Source organism: Heterodontus francisci, chromosome 27, assembly GCF_036365525.1.
Source record: "Heterodontus francisci isolate sHetFra1 chromosome 27, sHetFra1.hap1, whole genome shotgun sequence".
NCBI lineage: Eukaryota > Metazoa > Chordata > Chondrichthyes > Heterodontiformes > Heterodontidae > Heterodontus > Heterodontus francisci.
In genome coordinates, this window is record NC_090397.1 from 27,792,074 (window position 1) to 27,809,135 (window position 17,062).

General features: G+C 42.5%; 1 protein-coding gene across 1 annotated transcript in view; it reads left to right on the top strand.

Annotated features, from left to right (window-relative positions):
* Positions 1–451: 451 nt before the first annotated feature.
* The window catches only part of LOC137384933 (mucin-19-like), a 36,420-nt gene continuing 19,809 nt past the window's right edge, over positions 452–17,062 (top strand). Inside the window, exons 1-16 of the mRNA XM_068059643.1 lie at positions 452–488; positions 1,768–1,842; positions 2,655–2,883; positions 3,053–3,175; positions 3,950–4,067; positions 4,805–4,883; positions 5,037–5,128; positions 8,133–8,331; positions 8,510–8,635; positions 9,987–10,107; positions 10,208–10,346; positions 10,477–10,569; positions 10,659–10,731; positions 11,117–11,254; positions 15,915–16,070; positions 16,191–16,263. Coding sequence (XP_067915744.1) covers positions 452–488; positions 1,768–1,842; positions 2,655–2,883; positions 3,053–3,175; positions 3,950–4,067; positions 4,805–4,883; positions 5,037–5,128; positions 8,133–8,331; positions 8,510–8,635; positions 9,987–10,107; positions 10,208–10,346; positions 10,477–10,569; positions 10,659–10,731; positions 11,117–11,254; positions 15,915–16,070; positions 16,191–16,263 — 1,871 coding nt within the window. The remainder of the gene's footprint in view (positions 489–1,767; positions 1,843–2,654; positions 2,884–3,052; positions 3,176–3,949; positions 4,068–4,804; positions 4,884–5,036; positions 5,129–8,132; positions 8,332–8,509; positions 8,636–9,986; positions 10,108–10,207; positions 10,347–10,476; positions 10,570–10,658; positions 10,732–11,116; positions 11,255–15,914; positions 16,071–16,190; positions 16,264–17,062) is intronic.

A 17,062-nucleotide genomic window follows, 5' to 3' on the forward strand; every position in this document is an offset into this window, starting at 1 on the left:
TTCAACTAAATATAATCTCTAAATGTCAGATTTAATTCCATATTATCATATGTTAATAACTATGCATTGAGAATTAGAAACAGCAAAAGGCTTTTAGTGAATTCTTTTGTAGCAAGGTCAAACTGGATTAATAAAGCAACATATGAGGTTCTTAGATCAGTTTTAAAAAATTCTTTCATGGGATGTGAGCTTCGCTGGCAAAGCCAACATTTTTTGCCCATCCCTAATTGCCCATGAGCAGGTGGTGGTGAGCATCTCTTGAACCACTGCAGCCCATGTACTGTAGGTACACCAACAATTCCGTTAAGAAGGGAATTCCAGGATTTTGAGCCAGCAACAGTGAAGGAACGGTGATATAGTTCCAAGTCAGGATGGTGTGTGACTTGGAGGTGAACTTGGAGGTGGTGTTCCCATATGTCTGCTCCCCTTGTCCTTCTAGGTGATAGAGGTCATGGGTTTGCAAGATGCTGTCGAAGGAGGCTTGGCGAGTAACTGCAATGCATCTTAGAGATGATATACACTGCTGCCACTGTCTGCCGGTGGTTGAGGGAGTAAATGTTTAGGTGGTGGATAGGGTGCCAATCAAGTGGTTTGCTTTGTCCTGGATGGTGTCGAGCTTCTTTAGTGTTGTTGGAGCTGCACACATCCAGGCAAATGAAGAGTATTCCATCACCCTCCTAACTTATGCCTTGTAGATTGTGGCAGGCTTTGGGGAGTCAGGAGGTGAGATACTCATTGCAGAATTCCCAGCCTCTGACCTGCTCTTGTAGCCACAGAATTTATGTGGCTGGTCCAGTTCAGTTTCTGGTTAATGGTGACCCCCAGAATGTTGATAGTGGGGGATTCGGCAATGGTAATGCCATTGAACGTCAAGGGGAGATGGTTAGATTCTCTCTTGTTTGAGATGGTCATTGCCTGGCACTTGTGTAGTGCGAATGTTACTCACCACTTATCTGCCCAAGCCTGGATGTTGTCCATGTCTTGCTGCATATGGACACAAACTGCTTCAGTATCTGAGGAGTCGTGAATGGCGCTGAACATTGTGCAATCATCAGTGAACATCTCCACTTTCAACCTTATGATGGAAGGAAGATCATTTTTGAAGCAGCTGAAGATGGTTGGGCCTAGGACACTACCCTGAGGAACTCCTGCAGTGATGTCCTGGAACTGAGATGATTGACCTCCAACAATCACAATCATCTTCCTGTGCACTAGGTACGACTCCAACCAACAGAGACTTTTCCCGCTGATTCCCATTGACTCCAGTTTTGCTAGGGCTCCTTGATGCCATACTCGGTCAAATGCTGCCTTGATATAAAGGGCAGTCACTCTCACCTCACCTCTGGAGTTCAGCTCTTTTGTGCTACTGTGCTTCAACTTTCATGAAGTTGAATTTCACCACATCTATAACTTCCAATATAGTAAGGATGTAATCAATGAACTAGCCCAAACAGACATTGAACTAACAGTCAGAATTCAATTTAAAGTGTAATATTAAGTATTGTTATATTTTCCATGAAGGTTTTTAGCTATAAAACAGTCATTTTAGGTTTAAAGTCAAAGTAAAGCAATGCTTTACGTTACGTTTCTCAATAATAGTCTTGGTTTCTTCTTTAGTTATTTTAGTCTAAAATAAGAAATGTAACGACTAGAACAACTGATTATATTTAGTTTTTTTAACCCAACATAGTAGATAATTGATCTTGAAAGCAAAAGTAAACTAGTTCTGAAAGAACTAACAAGAATAAATGTTTCATTCTCAACCAGGTATGGAGGAGCATGTTCATCGGTTTGTGCCCAGGTCACTGCAAGAAACAATAACAACATTAGGTGACAACAATGGTAGGTCCCACATTATGTCCTTTATTCAGATATTAGTCCAAATATTAACTCCTGGTGGGTTTTGGTTGGGCAATATGAGTTGAAACCTCACCTGGGCTGCTGAAGAAATGAGGCCCATGCTATTTTGACGCCCCATGCCTCAAATAAATTACAGTAGCTAACTTCCACCCATTCCAGGTGGAAAATGGTGGAAGATTTCCTGCCCCAATGTCCATCCACTAGCACAAGGTAAGTGTCAGGATTGGATTCTGGGAACATTTCGTGAGGATCTCAGATTCAGAAACTAATGGGGAATTGTGGGGAGGAGGAGTAGTTGGGTACGTGGCAGGTGAAGCCTATGTTCTACTTGTGAGGCTCCGAAGAGAATTCCTACTCCTTTAGGTCCCACAAAGGAAAGGAAAAAGTGTATCCTTCTTGGCTTGATCTTCTTCTGACGTGGTTCAGCCTTGCAAGAGAGTCATAGTGGATTCCTTATTCAGGTCTAAGTTTGGTCCCAATAACATCACTGGGACCCAATATGCATATATAAAGGAGAACTCCGCCAGCTTTGGGCTGGTGCCCTTGCCACCAGCTCGAGAGAGCAGGTTAAAATCACAGGCAGTGGGATTCTGGCAAGTAAATTACCTGTTGACAATTGTAATTGTCAACACTCCCAGTGTTGCCAAGTGGGTGAGGTTAAAATCATTGCATTTGAAATTATAAGTACTACTATAAATGCAATAAAATGAAGCTAAAAACATGCCACACCATCTGCTAAGCTACTGTATCGATCTATTATGCTACAAGAAGATGGTATTTCAACTGTTTTTCAGGGTTTTGCAGCACATGGGGAAATGGAGCATTCAGGACATTTGATGACAAGTTTTACCATTTTACATCAACCTGCAACTACATTCTGAGTCGCCATTGCATAAGTGGCGCAAAAGATTTTAACATCCAAATCCGCCGAGGGTCAAATGGTAATCTGGAACACATATACATGCAGATAGAAGGCATCAAAATTCTGGTGGTGAATAAGACAATTTCAGTTCAAGATGTGATGTAAGTTTTATCCATATCTGCTTTTTAACTACAAACTGTCTTGATTAATTGCAAATTGTTATCTGTTCAGGGAATAACCTATTCACTGTCTGATCTCAGTACCTAACATTTTGGTTTAACTACCATTTGCATTCAATATTAAAATGACATTATGTTTTTCTTGATATAGTAGGATACACAAGAATCTTAAGCACAAAATCCTTACAATCACACCTTACTTCTGTTGTCCAGACACAACCGAGATACAAATCACACATGAGAAACCTAAAATAAAACCAGCCATGGCAAAGATGTTATGGAATGAATGGGAAGGAAAATTGGCAATTTTCTGTAACAGACTTCCAGTCCATAATGTCAGTTTTATGCTCTGGCACCTGTTTGAAAATCTACCCCAGTATCCTTCCATTAAGTGTATACTCCCTTTCCTATTTTTTCCCAAAATATATTACCTCTTTTTTTATCCAAATCCTATGTTGATCACATATATCATCCTTATTCTATGCGTTATCTTACAATCAGTAAAGTAACCCAATTTTATTGTCCAGATGTTCTTACATATATGTCTGAAGATCTGCCTTCCTATCTCACCTCCACTGTTTCTTGACTTGTAACACAGACCAAGAACTCAACCATTCCCTTCCTTTTTCTCCACCCTATCCTTCTGGCTTGTGTCTTACCACAATCTACTATGGCATTCTTATGATCTAGCACTATGCTAGACCCTTCCCAAGCACTATAGAAGCAGTTATTTTTCCATTTTTTTCTTCATTCAGAATTTATCCTGCATTGGAATACTTCTGTTTGGACCCTTTTTCATCTTTGTATGCATCTCTTGCAAATTTATAGAAGTACCCAAGCACAGGAAATAAGGCAGCCAGGGAGAAAATAAATTAGCGATCATAAATGTGAGAGCAAAATCTTTCCAAATATTGGGACTTATTGGTCAATGACAACTATTATCGATGACTTATCATTAGCTAGATTACATTGGATAAGATGGAAGTACTCATTATTGTATTATCGATACTGTTCTTGGTACATTTTTCATCCGGTATTTATTTCACAGAGTGACAGTGCCATTTGATGACAAGGTGATAAGTATTCAGACATATGGAATTTACACACGGATTTATAACAGGAAGCACACTATATCTTTGATCTGGAACCATCAAGATGCACTATCGGTAAAAATACTATGGAAGATTTTCTCAAATAATTTTTTTGTGTACAGTAGCTTGTGTATACACGGCAAAGTAAACAAGTGAGAAACCACGCACTTTATTTGCATGTATTTATCTTCACTGGGAGGGTAGAACATGCACTCTTGTTTGAACAGCTCGGAATCCAGGCAGGAGCATTGCCACTCATTGGGAGCTTGCCATGAAGGGTGCAGAGGAAAAACTAGAAAGCTGCAGTAGGATTTCAATGCCTAAGCAGATTAAAGAGGCAGTCATCCACCAAAGTGGCTGGGGAGCTGAGGAGGAAGGACTCTTTAATTAGAAATATTTAGTTAGGTCTCTGCATTCTCTGAGGCAGAGGAGCATGTGTTCCTGGACCGATCCAGGCAACCGAGGGAGGCCCCATTTGAGAGGGAACAGTGAAGACCCCTTTGAGGAGATCTGTTCAGGAGCAGCAGAATGAGAAGGGCACAGCTGTCAGTATGAAGTGCATGATCCTTTGTATGGCCTCTTAGTGTCTGAAGCACTAGTTTGGGCAAAGTAAAACAATAAAACTATACCTTCCAGGAATCTGCAATTTCATGCAAAGCAGTTGTGGTAAAAGGGACAAATGTTTAAAAAAAATCTTCCTTTTGTAATAATAAATTGCAGTCGTATTGTTCATCCATAAGACCTGGAACTGTCACTCTGGGTAGATATGGGCATAGCTATTTCTAAAACTTTGCATTTACTTTTGCTTGCAGATAACTCTTGACGCTAAATATCAAGGACAACTCTGTGGCCTATGTGGAAAATTTGAAGAAAGCAATATGACCACTTATGGTAAAAAAAAGAAGTGTTAAAGCAATAACTGGCTTTTCTCTTACTACACTGAGTCAAGTTTCTTGTTATGCAATGGTAATGTAACAGTTTCAATGCCATTGCTTACACATTTTACATCATTTGCTGAGCTTGTTTATCATTCTTTTTTTACAGGTTCAACTTTTTTTGATGCAAATAAGCTAGATGTTTTGGGCCACACATGTTATAGCAACCCCGCTACAACATCATCGTGTAAAGCAAAGAGTGTAAGTACATAATCAAAGACAAACGCAGAAAGACAACTTTGATCTTATGGCAGCACATATAACAAGTTATCTTATTTCGTGTGCAATGAGGTGAGAGGATGCCAGTTTTGGAAAAGGAACATTACCTCATATACGGTCAATGATGAAACATCAGACCCACAATCATCTACAGGATTTGGCTGGTGTCCCACTGCAAACTCAGCAGAAGACCAGTGCAAACCCCCTGGAAATAGGAGAGATCTGGTTACGCCAAATTTCTGCCATTTCTGGCAGCATTTGTATTGATTTGTAAGAGGCAGAACCTCTGTCTGGCCCTCACAAGGCAAATGATAGGCCAGGACGAGGAGGCCCTAAGTTAGAGGTTCCTGCTACTAAGCCTCGATCAGAACCTGGCGTTACACTATCGGCCAGTGCACCGAGAGAATTGAGACATCTTGACCTCCACAAGGCTGAACATTGGCTTCATCATTGGGCAAGCAGCCTGCTCAGTGGCTAAGTAGAGCCATGGTAGAGTCAGGGGAGGCAGGAGGGATAAGGCCATGGAGGTATTTTAACACAACTATGAGAATTTTAAATTTGAGGCAATGAGTACCAGGAACCATTGTAGCGCAGGGATGATGGCCAAGAGTCTTGGTGTCAGTGATGGGCAAGAGAGTGTTTGTGTCAGATAGGACAGAGGCAGCAGAGTTTTGGCTGAGCAGAATGAGAGACTGTCCAGGAAGGTTTTGGAGAAATCGAGTCTGAAGATGTCAAAATCCTAGCTGAGTGTTTCAGCAGCAAATGAGCTCAGGCGGTGGCGAAGGTTGGCAGTACTACAGAGATGGAAATAGACAATATTCGGGATGGATGGGATTTGTGGTCAGCAGCTCAGCTTCTAATCAAATTAGATACCAAAGCTGTGAACAGTTTTCCTCAGTCTGACACGTGGTTGGGGCAAGGATGATGATTATGGGTTTTTAATTTTTAGCTGAAGGAAATAATGACTCATCCAAGACGAGATTTTGGACAAGCAGTTTGACTGTACAGAGGTATTGGAGAGGTCAATTGATCTGGTGGAGGGGTAGAGATGTGTGTCATCAGGGTGCACGTGGAAGACAACCCCATGGCTTCAAATATTTTTGGGAAGGATTAACATGTAGATGAGGAAGAGGAGGGGGCCAAGAATGGTTCCTCAGCAGACTCCACAGATGACAATGTGGGGTGAGAAGGGAAATAGTTAGTAGAGATGTTCTAGCTGCAATCAGATAGGTAAAAGTAGAAGCAAGAGAGAGCAGTCCCAATGAGCAAGACAATGGAGGAGAGGCATCGGAAAAGGATGATGTAATCAACTATATCTAAAGCTTCAGAGGAGTTCAGGAAGACATGAAGGGAAATGGCACCAATGTCACAGACCCAAGGAATGTTTTCATGATCATGGGGCTGTGTGAGAGGCAGAATCCTGATTGGAGGAATTCAAACAAGGAGTTACAAAAAAGTTGGGCACGGATCTGGAAAGCAACAACGTATTAAAGGACCTTAGAAAAGTTGGAAGGTTGGAGATGGAAGAGTACTTAGGGAGGACAAAGGTTTTTTTTCAGGAAGTGGTTGATGAAATGGTTTTGTATGGCTGGAGGAGTACTCCTGATGTGAGGGATCCATTTAAAAGATAGGTTAAAAAGGGAACCAACAAGTTAGGTGATCAAAATTTTAGTGGAAATGGGGTCAAGGAAGGAGGATGTAGGTCTCATAGCTGAGATGGTCTTAGAGAGGCTGGTGGGAGAAACTTAGAGAGAGACTTATTCAGGACTAGGGTGCTGATGGGACTGCGGGTAGATTTGGCTTACTGGCCAAGGGAAAAGCAGCAGAACCAGCTGAATGGATAGTCTCAGTCTTAGTGACAAAGAAATCTAAGAACTCATTACACTTGTAAAAGGTGTGAATGAAGTATGCAGGGAGAGTTTTTTAAGGAGACAGTTGATAGTAAAGAGATGGGAATTATCTTTTTGCCCTTAGATGATCACAGAGTACTGGGTGCTTTTGATAGGGTAGACTGAGGTACAATAGAGCTAACTATAGTGAAGCCAGACCTGGTGCTGAATTGCTGAGTCAGTTGAGCACTGGGTATACTCAAGTTTATGCTTCTTAGACTTGGGAGGAATGAATGGTACGGGAGAGGATAAAGTCGAGAGAGAAGCAGAGTTAATGTTTCAGGTCTGTGACAGACCTGAAACGTTAACTCTGCTTCTCTCTCCACAGATGCTGCCAGACCTGCTGAGTATTTCCAGCACTTCTTGTTTTTATTTCAGATTTCCCGTATCTGCAGTATTTTGCTTTTATTATATGGGAGAGGATAAAGTTTTATTAGGAATAAGAGCATCAAAGGTGGAGGTCATAGAGGCATTGAGTCATTATGGCACAGAAGGAGGCCATTCAGCCCATCAAGTCTATGCCAGCTGTCTGTAGAGCAATCCAGTCAGTCCCACTCCCTGCTCTATTTCTGTAACCCTGCACGTTTATTCCCCTCAAGTGCCGATCCAAATTCCTTTTGAAATCATTGATTTTCTCCACTTCCACCACCGCCGTAGGCATAAGGTTCCAGATCATTACCACTCGTGTTAAAATCTTCTTCCTCACATGAGGTGAGGGAGTCGTTGAACAAATCAAAACTGGAAGAGGGATCATGCCAAAGGGAGGGTAAAAGGGCGGAGGGTATCCTTGTTGGGGATTGAGACCACATGATTGAAGAGGTCATAATTATAACCCTCCACCATAATACTTTAATTCCATAGGAAGATTCTACATAAATACTTTGATTACCAAACATAGTGAAACAGAATTACAGAAGATTTAGCCATTGTCATGAATCCTTTTTTTCCTATTTGCTGGCCACACTTCACAACTAACCCTCTCTTTAGCCCTATCTCCATAGAAATATTCCTGTCCCATAGACTACTCAATTACTTGAGAGCGCAGCAGTGGGATTTTCTGTGCCTAAGTTTTGTTGTGTTGTTATTTTCATTTTCAGCAATGCTACGCAATCTCAGATCTCTTCACATCCTGTTTTGAGAACAAAATTACAGACCAGTACTGGAAAATGTGTAAGGCAGACACTTGTGCCTGTAAAGAATCAAAGTGTGCATGCGCTACTTTTGCAGAAATAGCACGGCAATGTGATAAAGAGACTATTCAGTTCTGGAAGAATTGGAGGACAATAACTAAATGTGGTAAGTTAGCTCTGGCAATCAGGACAATTAAACACTCAAAATTAAAATGTACTCATCACAGTGTAATAATTTAATGAAAATTGTCACTCAGGGAAAGCAAACAAGATTATTTGTGTCTGCATTTCATCACATAATCAGTGATCAGAATAGAAAAATAAAAAATACTTCCATGTTTCAGGAGAGCCCGAATGTCCTGCAAATCAGATTTACAAGGAGTGCGGCCCTTTGTGTGTTCCAACCTGCTCTAATCTGAAACCTCAGCTGCTGTGTGATCAGTGTGTGAACACTTGTGAATGTCCAGATGGTAATAATATTTATTCATCAAAAACAATTTTATCTTTTACTTGTACCTAAATATTATTTTTACATAAAACACTTCTGTGAGCGATCCACTATGTACTTAAACCGTTGTGTCCTTCTCCTAAACACAATTTAGATTTCATGCCACAATATCATTTCCAAATAAATTTTTTTGAATGCTTGCTAAAACATAAAATCAACCAAGATGTTTAGTGGTGCTATTGGTGGGAGTTGAGAATTCCTTAGTGTGGAGGGTGCGGGAGGACTTTTCTGGTCTCTCATTGTAAGTTCAGAAGAAATCGGAGAACCACCCCCCACCCCTCCCCCACAATCCCCCGTGCCCAACCCCACAAAAGAAAATGGTAATGAACCGGTTCCACAGTGTTGCAGCTGTTTCTGGGAGTTGTCCACTTTCCTTGTGAGTCCCAGGACCCACCACTGCACCCCCCCTTCCAACCACCTCCAATGCAAGGCAAATATTGTTCCCACTCCATTGGTTCATTCAGGACTCAGAACATTGTGCCAGTGAGATGAAGTACAGCCACTTTCACATAGGTCGTTGTGGGTCCCACTGGTGGGCTCCAAGTAGGGAAGTGCCCAGACACTCAAAGAAAAGTAAAGATCATTTTTTAAAATGCTATTGATCAGGCCCTCTTGCACAGGGGGTTAAAGGGAGGCGGGGCGGGGGGGGGGGGGGGGTGGGGACTGCGGTGGTCATAGCCAATGTCATACAGTTGCTGGAGATTTTACTCACATAGGGCAAGTGGGTGATGGGTATTTTTCCACAATGCCATGAGTGGCCTCTCCGTGCTAATGAAGTGCCCTGCATTTGACCCAACAAACTCAAAACAGCATGGCCGACACTGGAGGGCACTGACAAGAACAAACCGGCATTCCAAGGGATTTTGACTACAAAGACGTGTCCACGTCTTTATCTCTGAATCCTTTGGCAATCACTTTTATCTTTAACTGGTGCGCAATGGGAGTGTTGCTAAGGGACGAGACATCTTTCCAGAGGGAAGGGGAGAAAATCAGTAGGCGAATCGACTCTTAATTATACTGCTGTCCTGCACAAATTAGCAGTTGATTACATAGCAGCGCCTTTCCATTTGTATAGTTCGTAGGGAACAAATGACGCAAATGGAAATAATTTTTGAAATGGTGATTTGAGAGAATTTTTTATTTTCCCGACTGACCCAACAGAGAGGCAAAAGAACTTTCAGTGAAATAGTGCTAGAACAGGAATATCAGCAAAAAATGATTTTATTGGATTAGTAAGTGTAAATGAAACTTGTGTACTTTACTTTCATTGTGCATAGAAAAAGAAGTTAGAAATGTATTTTAATGTGTCTCAGGCACAGTTCTTGATAATGGAAGAGGAACAAACAGCTGCATCAAGAAAGTGGACTGCCCTTGTGAATATGGTGGTAATATTTATGGATCTGGAGAAACAAGGACAACTTCCTGTCAATCATGGTACGCTTTGCACTGTACATGTCAGATGTTGTTTTTACACTAAAAAATTCAAATATTTTAGAACAAGATCTCAATTATTTCATTTATTTTTTCATTTTAGCACTTGTAAAACTGGAGCATGGTCGTGTTTTCACCTCAGTTGCCCTGGGAGATGCAAAATAGAAGAAGCAACTTACATCACAACTTTTGATAATAATTATTACAGCATGATAGGGGATTGCTCATACTATGCTGTTTTTGTATGTTTCCTACATTTTTCTCTTGTTTATAATCAATTTTTAAAGCAAATGTATAATTAATGGCATAGGCATAATTATATCTGCTTGAGACATTTCCGAGTTCTCCAATTCTCAATGTTTTGTCAAACAGACGGAGGACTGGACCATCAAGGTAGATATCCACCAGTGTCAAGCAGCATTTAAACAAACATGTTTACAGCATGTTACCTTAACTACGAATCAGGTGAGAATTTGTACAGCCATTAATTTTTATACTTTAATTCTGTCAATATGTGCACTGAAATGATATATGCACACATCTTTTTTTTATAGACCACCCTTGTGTTCACCAATGTTGGCACTGTACATTTTAATGGAAATAAGGTTGGAATTCCCCTGAGAACAGGTAAAAAATGTTTTGTCCTGTTCAGAGAAATTATAGAAATTTACGGAGAAGATGTGTCTTTGTTGGCTGAAAAAGTGTCACCCAACCCAACCCCACTTTCCAGCTTCTGGTCCGCAGCCCTGTAGGTTACAGCACAACAAGTGCGTATCCAAGTACTTTATAAAATGTGATAAGGGTTACTGCCTCTATCAACCTTTCAGCACAGCATGTTGTAGCTAGCCTCATTAAAGTAACTTTAATTGTTGGCGAGAGTGCAATTCGGGTGCTTTCTGATCAACACTTCTCCCGATATGTCTTGCCATTTCAGTGGAAAAAATATAACTATGAGATAACTAAATAAATGGTTAAAAGTCAGTTAAAGCAGTATTTCTTTTTTTAAAAACAGGTGGAATAATAATATTTCAGCAGTCGTCAATGTACTTTCAAGTTGCAACGACATTTGGACTGAAAATGCAAGTGCAGATATTTCCTGTTATGCAGCTTTACATCTCACTGTCTGAAGATTTAAAAGGAAGAACAAAAGGTATGGCTAATATGATATATTCATTCAAATGCACACTTAGGGCTGAATTTTATCAGCCGTCTAGGGACAGGCAAGGAGTCGGGGGTGGAGGTGGTGGAGGGGTCCCATTAAATAGCAAGGGAAGTGGGGGATGGAGTGCCCATTGCCTTGCTGATGCCATAGAATTTTGTCAGGGATGGGGGAGGCCAAGGACTTAATAGTCACTTAAAGGCCCCTTCCTGTCACAGCTGGCATTATACCGAGCAATATGTGGCCCACAGTGGAAAAGGCTGCCCCACGCCAACACCTCCCACGCCCGTCCTCACCAACGAACCTTCCCCACCTCTTCGTTGGAGCCTGTCTGACTGGCGCCAGTGAGCCCGCGCCACTCCGAGCGCCAGGCCTACTGTTGTGCCAGGAGTGGCCACCACTCCCAGTGGGGCTGCTGGGACTGCTAAGCTGCCAGCCTCCGATTGGCTGGTAGTTCTTGGCAGTGGGATCCCCATTCTTAAAGGAACGGGGACCTGGTGCCGGGCAGTTGACTGACTGAACGCCATAAAATGCAGCTGGAAGTCTCCAAAACAGATAAGGCGGGGTGGGGGGGGGGGGGGGGGGTGGGGAGGGGGTCCCCTCACCTTTCTGGCCCAGCGTCGGGATCCCTGCTGTCTGCATAAAATTCAGCCCTAAGTGTAGCTACAGGATTACACTCAAACTACATCTTCAAGTAGAAATGCTTCTGTAATAGTCTTGACTTCATGTGCTGGGAATAGCAACTACATATTTATAATGCAGGTCAGATTCCACAATACTGTGGGCAGCAGACGACTGAGCTCAAAAGTCATTTCCATTTTTTTCCTCTGGCCACTTCCCCTATGGGTGGCAGTATCAGTTTGGACCAGTAATGAGAACCCACCTTTTAGACCTGCATGGGCAAGCTGAGCAATGACTGACTGCAAGGCTTGTTGTCAGTGGATTTGGGCTAAAATTTGAAACCATAGCTGGAATTTTAGGTCGGGTCGGAGGCCCCACCCACTGGCCAAAAAGTCAGTGGCGAGACCGCCTCTGCCGGGCCTGGGATCCATGCTATGATTTTACATGGCACAGGCCTTGGGTGGGACTTACACCCCTCTGAGGCAGGAAATCCCGCCTCCGAGAGCTGCCAGCCAATGAGTCCCAACAACGGTGGCCACTGCTGGGACTGCACCCAGCGAGAGCAGTAGCAATGGACAAGGCCCCGGTATTAAGGTAATTGTGTGGGGCCTTGCTGAGGACAATCAGCTGGGCCCCGGTGAGGCGGCTTGGGGGTTTGGTTGAGGAGGGGTGGGAAATGTGCGCCAGTGGGGGCGGCTTGTGCCATCAGGGAGCCCTCTGTTGGGCACAGGGTGCCTAATCAGGAGGCCCGCCCCCCAGCCCACAAAGACGTCACCATCTGGCGACCTCCTGAAGTGCTGAGCCACCTGCCCGCCGCTGGTAATATACCAGCAGTGTTGGAAGGAGGACCTTAAGTGACAATTAATTGGCCATTTAAGGGCCTTAACTGGCCTGAGGCAGGTGGGCTGTTATCATCTCCCCCACCACTCATAAAATTGCAGCGGGGGCGGGAAAGTGAGGGGAACGGCACCCCCTGCCTCCCACTCAATTTTACACCATCCCCCCACCTCTAGCCCACTCCCGTGGGAACATAAAACTCCGGTCCATGGCTTACTTTTGGCAAACCCATACCTAAAACAGTGATAAGAATTGAGCCCAAAGGATGACGTACATCTTCAAGTAAAATTTTAAACAGGGGCAGATGGTAGACAGACTTTAGTATATGAACCAACTTTCTTTCTTTCTCTTTCTTTGGCCTCCTTGTCTCGAGAGACAATGGGTAAGCGCCTAGAGGTGGTCAGTGGTGTCAGTCGCTGTGAGGCAACTATGGGTGACCTCTCCATGGCGCATGCAAGTGGGCAAAATGGCTGTTATCAGCAAGTGCTCCATAACATTGCTCACAAACAGGAACTGTATTTTGAACTGTATAATAAACAGACCTATTCATTGTCCACAGACAGCAAGGTAGCATTAGAATGTGAGGTAAGTGGCTATCTGATTAACATCCAATTCACTTAAGGGAATCACCACTTACATTGCAGAAAAGTAAGTCCTTGAGCTGAGGCACATATTTAGGCCAATTATATCAATGTTCACCCTGATAAAACATTAACAAATCTTTTTGTGTAACAAGTTCGGAATCCGAAACATTTTCTGCCGCAAAAATACTGTCAACTTTCCTTATGTTATCCCCACATTAAATATCTGTGAACAGTCGAATACTACACCCTTGTGACTGCAGTGTGTTCCCAGCAACATGCCATAGCACATGTTGAGAGTTCACGAGATGTTAATTAATTTAGCTCATACTCTCGGGCAATGTTAACTTGAGAGCCACATACCAGGGCCAGCAGTGGTCCAGGTGCCAATGCACTGGGACCATATTCTCAGCCCAAAGGAAAAGAAAGGCAACAGCAAAATGGACAGTGAGAAGGAAACAGAAATAAGAGCTGGACAAAAGCTCATTGCAAAAGAGAGATTGTGAAAGGAAACCAAATTGGGAGGTAGAGAGGGAGAAAATCAGACAGAACGAGAAAAAAAACCACAGAAGACAGTCAGAGGGGTAGAACAAGAGTGAGTGGAATCTTTCTATTTCCTACTGTTTTCTAAATGGTTACAGCACTGCCTTTTTTATTGATACTGAGAATTCCAAAACAGATGGTTCATATAAGGACATTTAATCATGAAGCTGTTCTACCTTTGCTTAGCAGCTTGCAGTGGGCAAGAAAACACTATACTCCCAAAATTCTATGGGGCCAATTCAACCCCCAAAAACCTGCAGAGACCTGATGCGACCAGGAAAATCCCACCAAATGTCAGGGAACCCACTTAGGTTCTGGGAGGGAATGAAAACTCTATATATCACTGTCCCCAGGATAAACATCTTCTTCCAAAATTCTCTCAGTAAAGGTCCATCATCCTCCCCCTCTCTTGCAGCAGTGTAACCTCTGACTCAATGAGTGAAATGTTATCGGGCGGGCATGTGCCATATATGAATAAGTATATTTGCCCCGAATATCCATGGGCTTCCATGTCAGTGATTACACCAGGACTGTGCCCACTGATGCTCCCCAGTGCAGTCCCAGCTGGAGTTTGGGACAGCTAGGGACACCTAAATGGCATGGGACCAACAAGCTCCAGTGCCACTATAGATGCCTCTCTGGTACCATCGGAAAGCCCAGAGCCTTCCCAACATTGGAGTACGGGGGTTGCCAGGCCCCTCCCCCACATGCTTTATTGTGCTCTCTTGGCCATTACCCCCACTGATTTAAAGCCCACATGCAATTTCTCTGGGGAGGTGGATCAAGGCTGCTTCCCTTGTCTGAACCTTTTCCACCCCACCCAAGTCCATATGCCCCTCACCCTCACCAACCCCCGTACAACTCTGCCCCTGGTGGGAGACCCTATTCTCTGTACCTTGATGTAGACATGTCTCACCTCACTTGGCAATGCTCTACCCCATCTGAACCAGAAGACCAAAATCTCCCAGTGTAGGGAATCGTTGCTCCTGCTCCCCCACTGAGATCATGAGCCTTGTACAGTGCAGTTCTGCCCCTTACAAGCCAGGGATTCCTGGAAGTGGCAGGAGTCTGGCAAAACCCTGCAAGAAATTTGGGGTCCTCCTATCTGGTATGTGTCTGCAACTCTATAAATCCTAATCAGCTCCAGTTTTCCAGAAACCTATCAGAAAATAATTACTTCAGAGCAGACCTCCCAAAGTAATTATTTGCAAATCCTTGAGTAACAATATGTGCCCCTATCCTACTTGGACTCAAGCACCCACCTGCTTGTAACAGCGTAAGCCTAGCCCCATCATGAGAAACAGTAGGGGAGATCCACTAGCATATTTATATAAGTTGGCCATTTGGAGCATCTATTGCACTTGAAGTATTACACATGCTACCCATGTGCCACACTTATGTCTGTTAGCCTCAAATATCAGATTTACAAAATGAAATCAGAGCTGAACGGGTAGGGAACTATTCAATCAGCAAATATTATCTTAAAAGAGAAGAAGATTCAGAAAGAAGGCAATTGCCCTCTGTTTGATTTTATAATGTGTCTAACACCAATGAGTTTCTAATTGAACTCCAGATGTACGTGGGAGCCTTAAAGGGGCCAGCCAGAAAATAAAATCCACCTAAACAGTAGAATACTTGGTATAATGCTCCAGGCATGATAAAAACAGCATATCATCTGATATGCCATCAGTAGCATCATGCCATGTCTGCTAGTATATTTATTAACATTCTGTGGACTTTCAGTACTTGTATAATGGTTTTGGTACAAATTGTATCAAATTGAAATTTAAAAATTGCTGACAACAATTTGTTTTCACAATAATTAAAGCTGTGTTAAAAATTGCAAGTACATAATTGCAAAGGAGGTCACTGTGAATAAAATTATGTAAGTCATCCAAATTTTGCTTGAAATGATATGAGAACATTAACTCAGTATTAGGTCACAAACTGAATAACTCATTTACAGCTCTTAACAAAATGTACTAATGGATCAGAGTCATCCCTAAACGAGCAAGGAGAATACTGGAGGTAACTGCTCTCTTGTAATGGCCTGTATTATTTTCCTTCAGGTTTATGTGGTGTCTTCAATGACGATGCAGCGGATGACTTTCTATCTCGACAAGGCATCGTGGAGAGCACACCCATTACTTTTGCTAATTCCTGGAAGATTGAAAACAGTTGCCCTGATGCAATAATACCTTCTCCTTGTGTCAGTTTAGAAAATGGTAATTATCTTTCTAATGCTCTTCTGATTACAATATAACTTCAGTTGTTTTGTGTACCCTTTTTAAGGTCATTACAATTAATTTACATGAAACCTTGTTCTGAAAACATAAACACTATAGTTTCTGTTAGTTTCATCAGCACAATCCAAGTGAAATTGGTCAAAACAGCGCAAGTGATTATGGAAACCCAAATGTGAGTTTCGTCAAGCGAAAATCAAGTTTCCACGATATTTAGCGCAGGCTGAAAAATAATTTCAACCAAAGCCGACCCTGCCCAATTGTGGCTATTTGAGCATGATTTTGTTAGGTTCACAGGCACATTTAAAAAATCTTTACATATTAAAAAATATTCAATTTAGTAAGAAGCTAACCAGTGTACACCTATGAAACTAATGAATGGTTCTTGCTGAAAAAAAAGAAATGCTGTTGAAGCTTTTCATCTTGCATTCATCAGGACAGACACAAGAATGCCAAGTTTCAAAGGGAGCAATAATTTATACTACATGAGAAAAGGGGGCTAATGGGTTGGCAAGTTGACTCGGATTAGTCGATGTGTTGCCATGGAGAATGCACCAGAGAACTATTGTCCCCCACGTTTTTGTTTAATTCAATAAAAGTGCAATGCCTTTACATGTTCCTTTTGCCTGCAGAGGACAAGTCCTATGTATGTATATGTAGCTTCTCGCAAGCATTAGTGAGCAACATAGTGAGCCCAACTGATAACATTAAAGTGGTTGTTAGTGTAATTCTTAGCACGCTCAGGATTGTTCAACAAGTGCTGTCCAATCACAGAATCACATCTAATGTTATAGTCATAGATAGATACAGCACTGAAACAGACCCTTCAGCCCACCAAGTCTGTGCTGACCATCAACCACCCAGTTATACTAATTCTACATTAGTCCCATACCACATCCCCACCTTCCCTCAATTCTCCTACCTATACTAGGGGCAATTTACAATGGCCAATTTACCTATCAACCTGCAAGTCT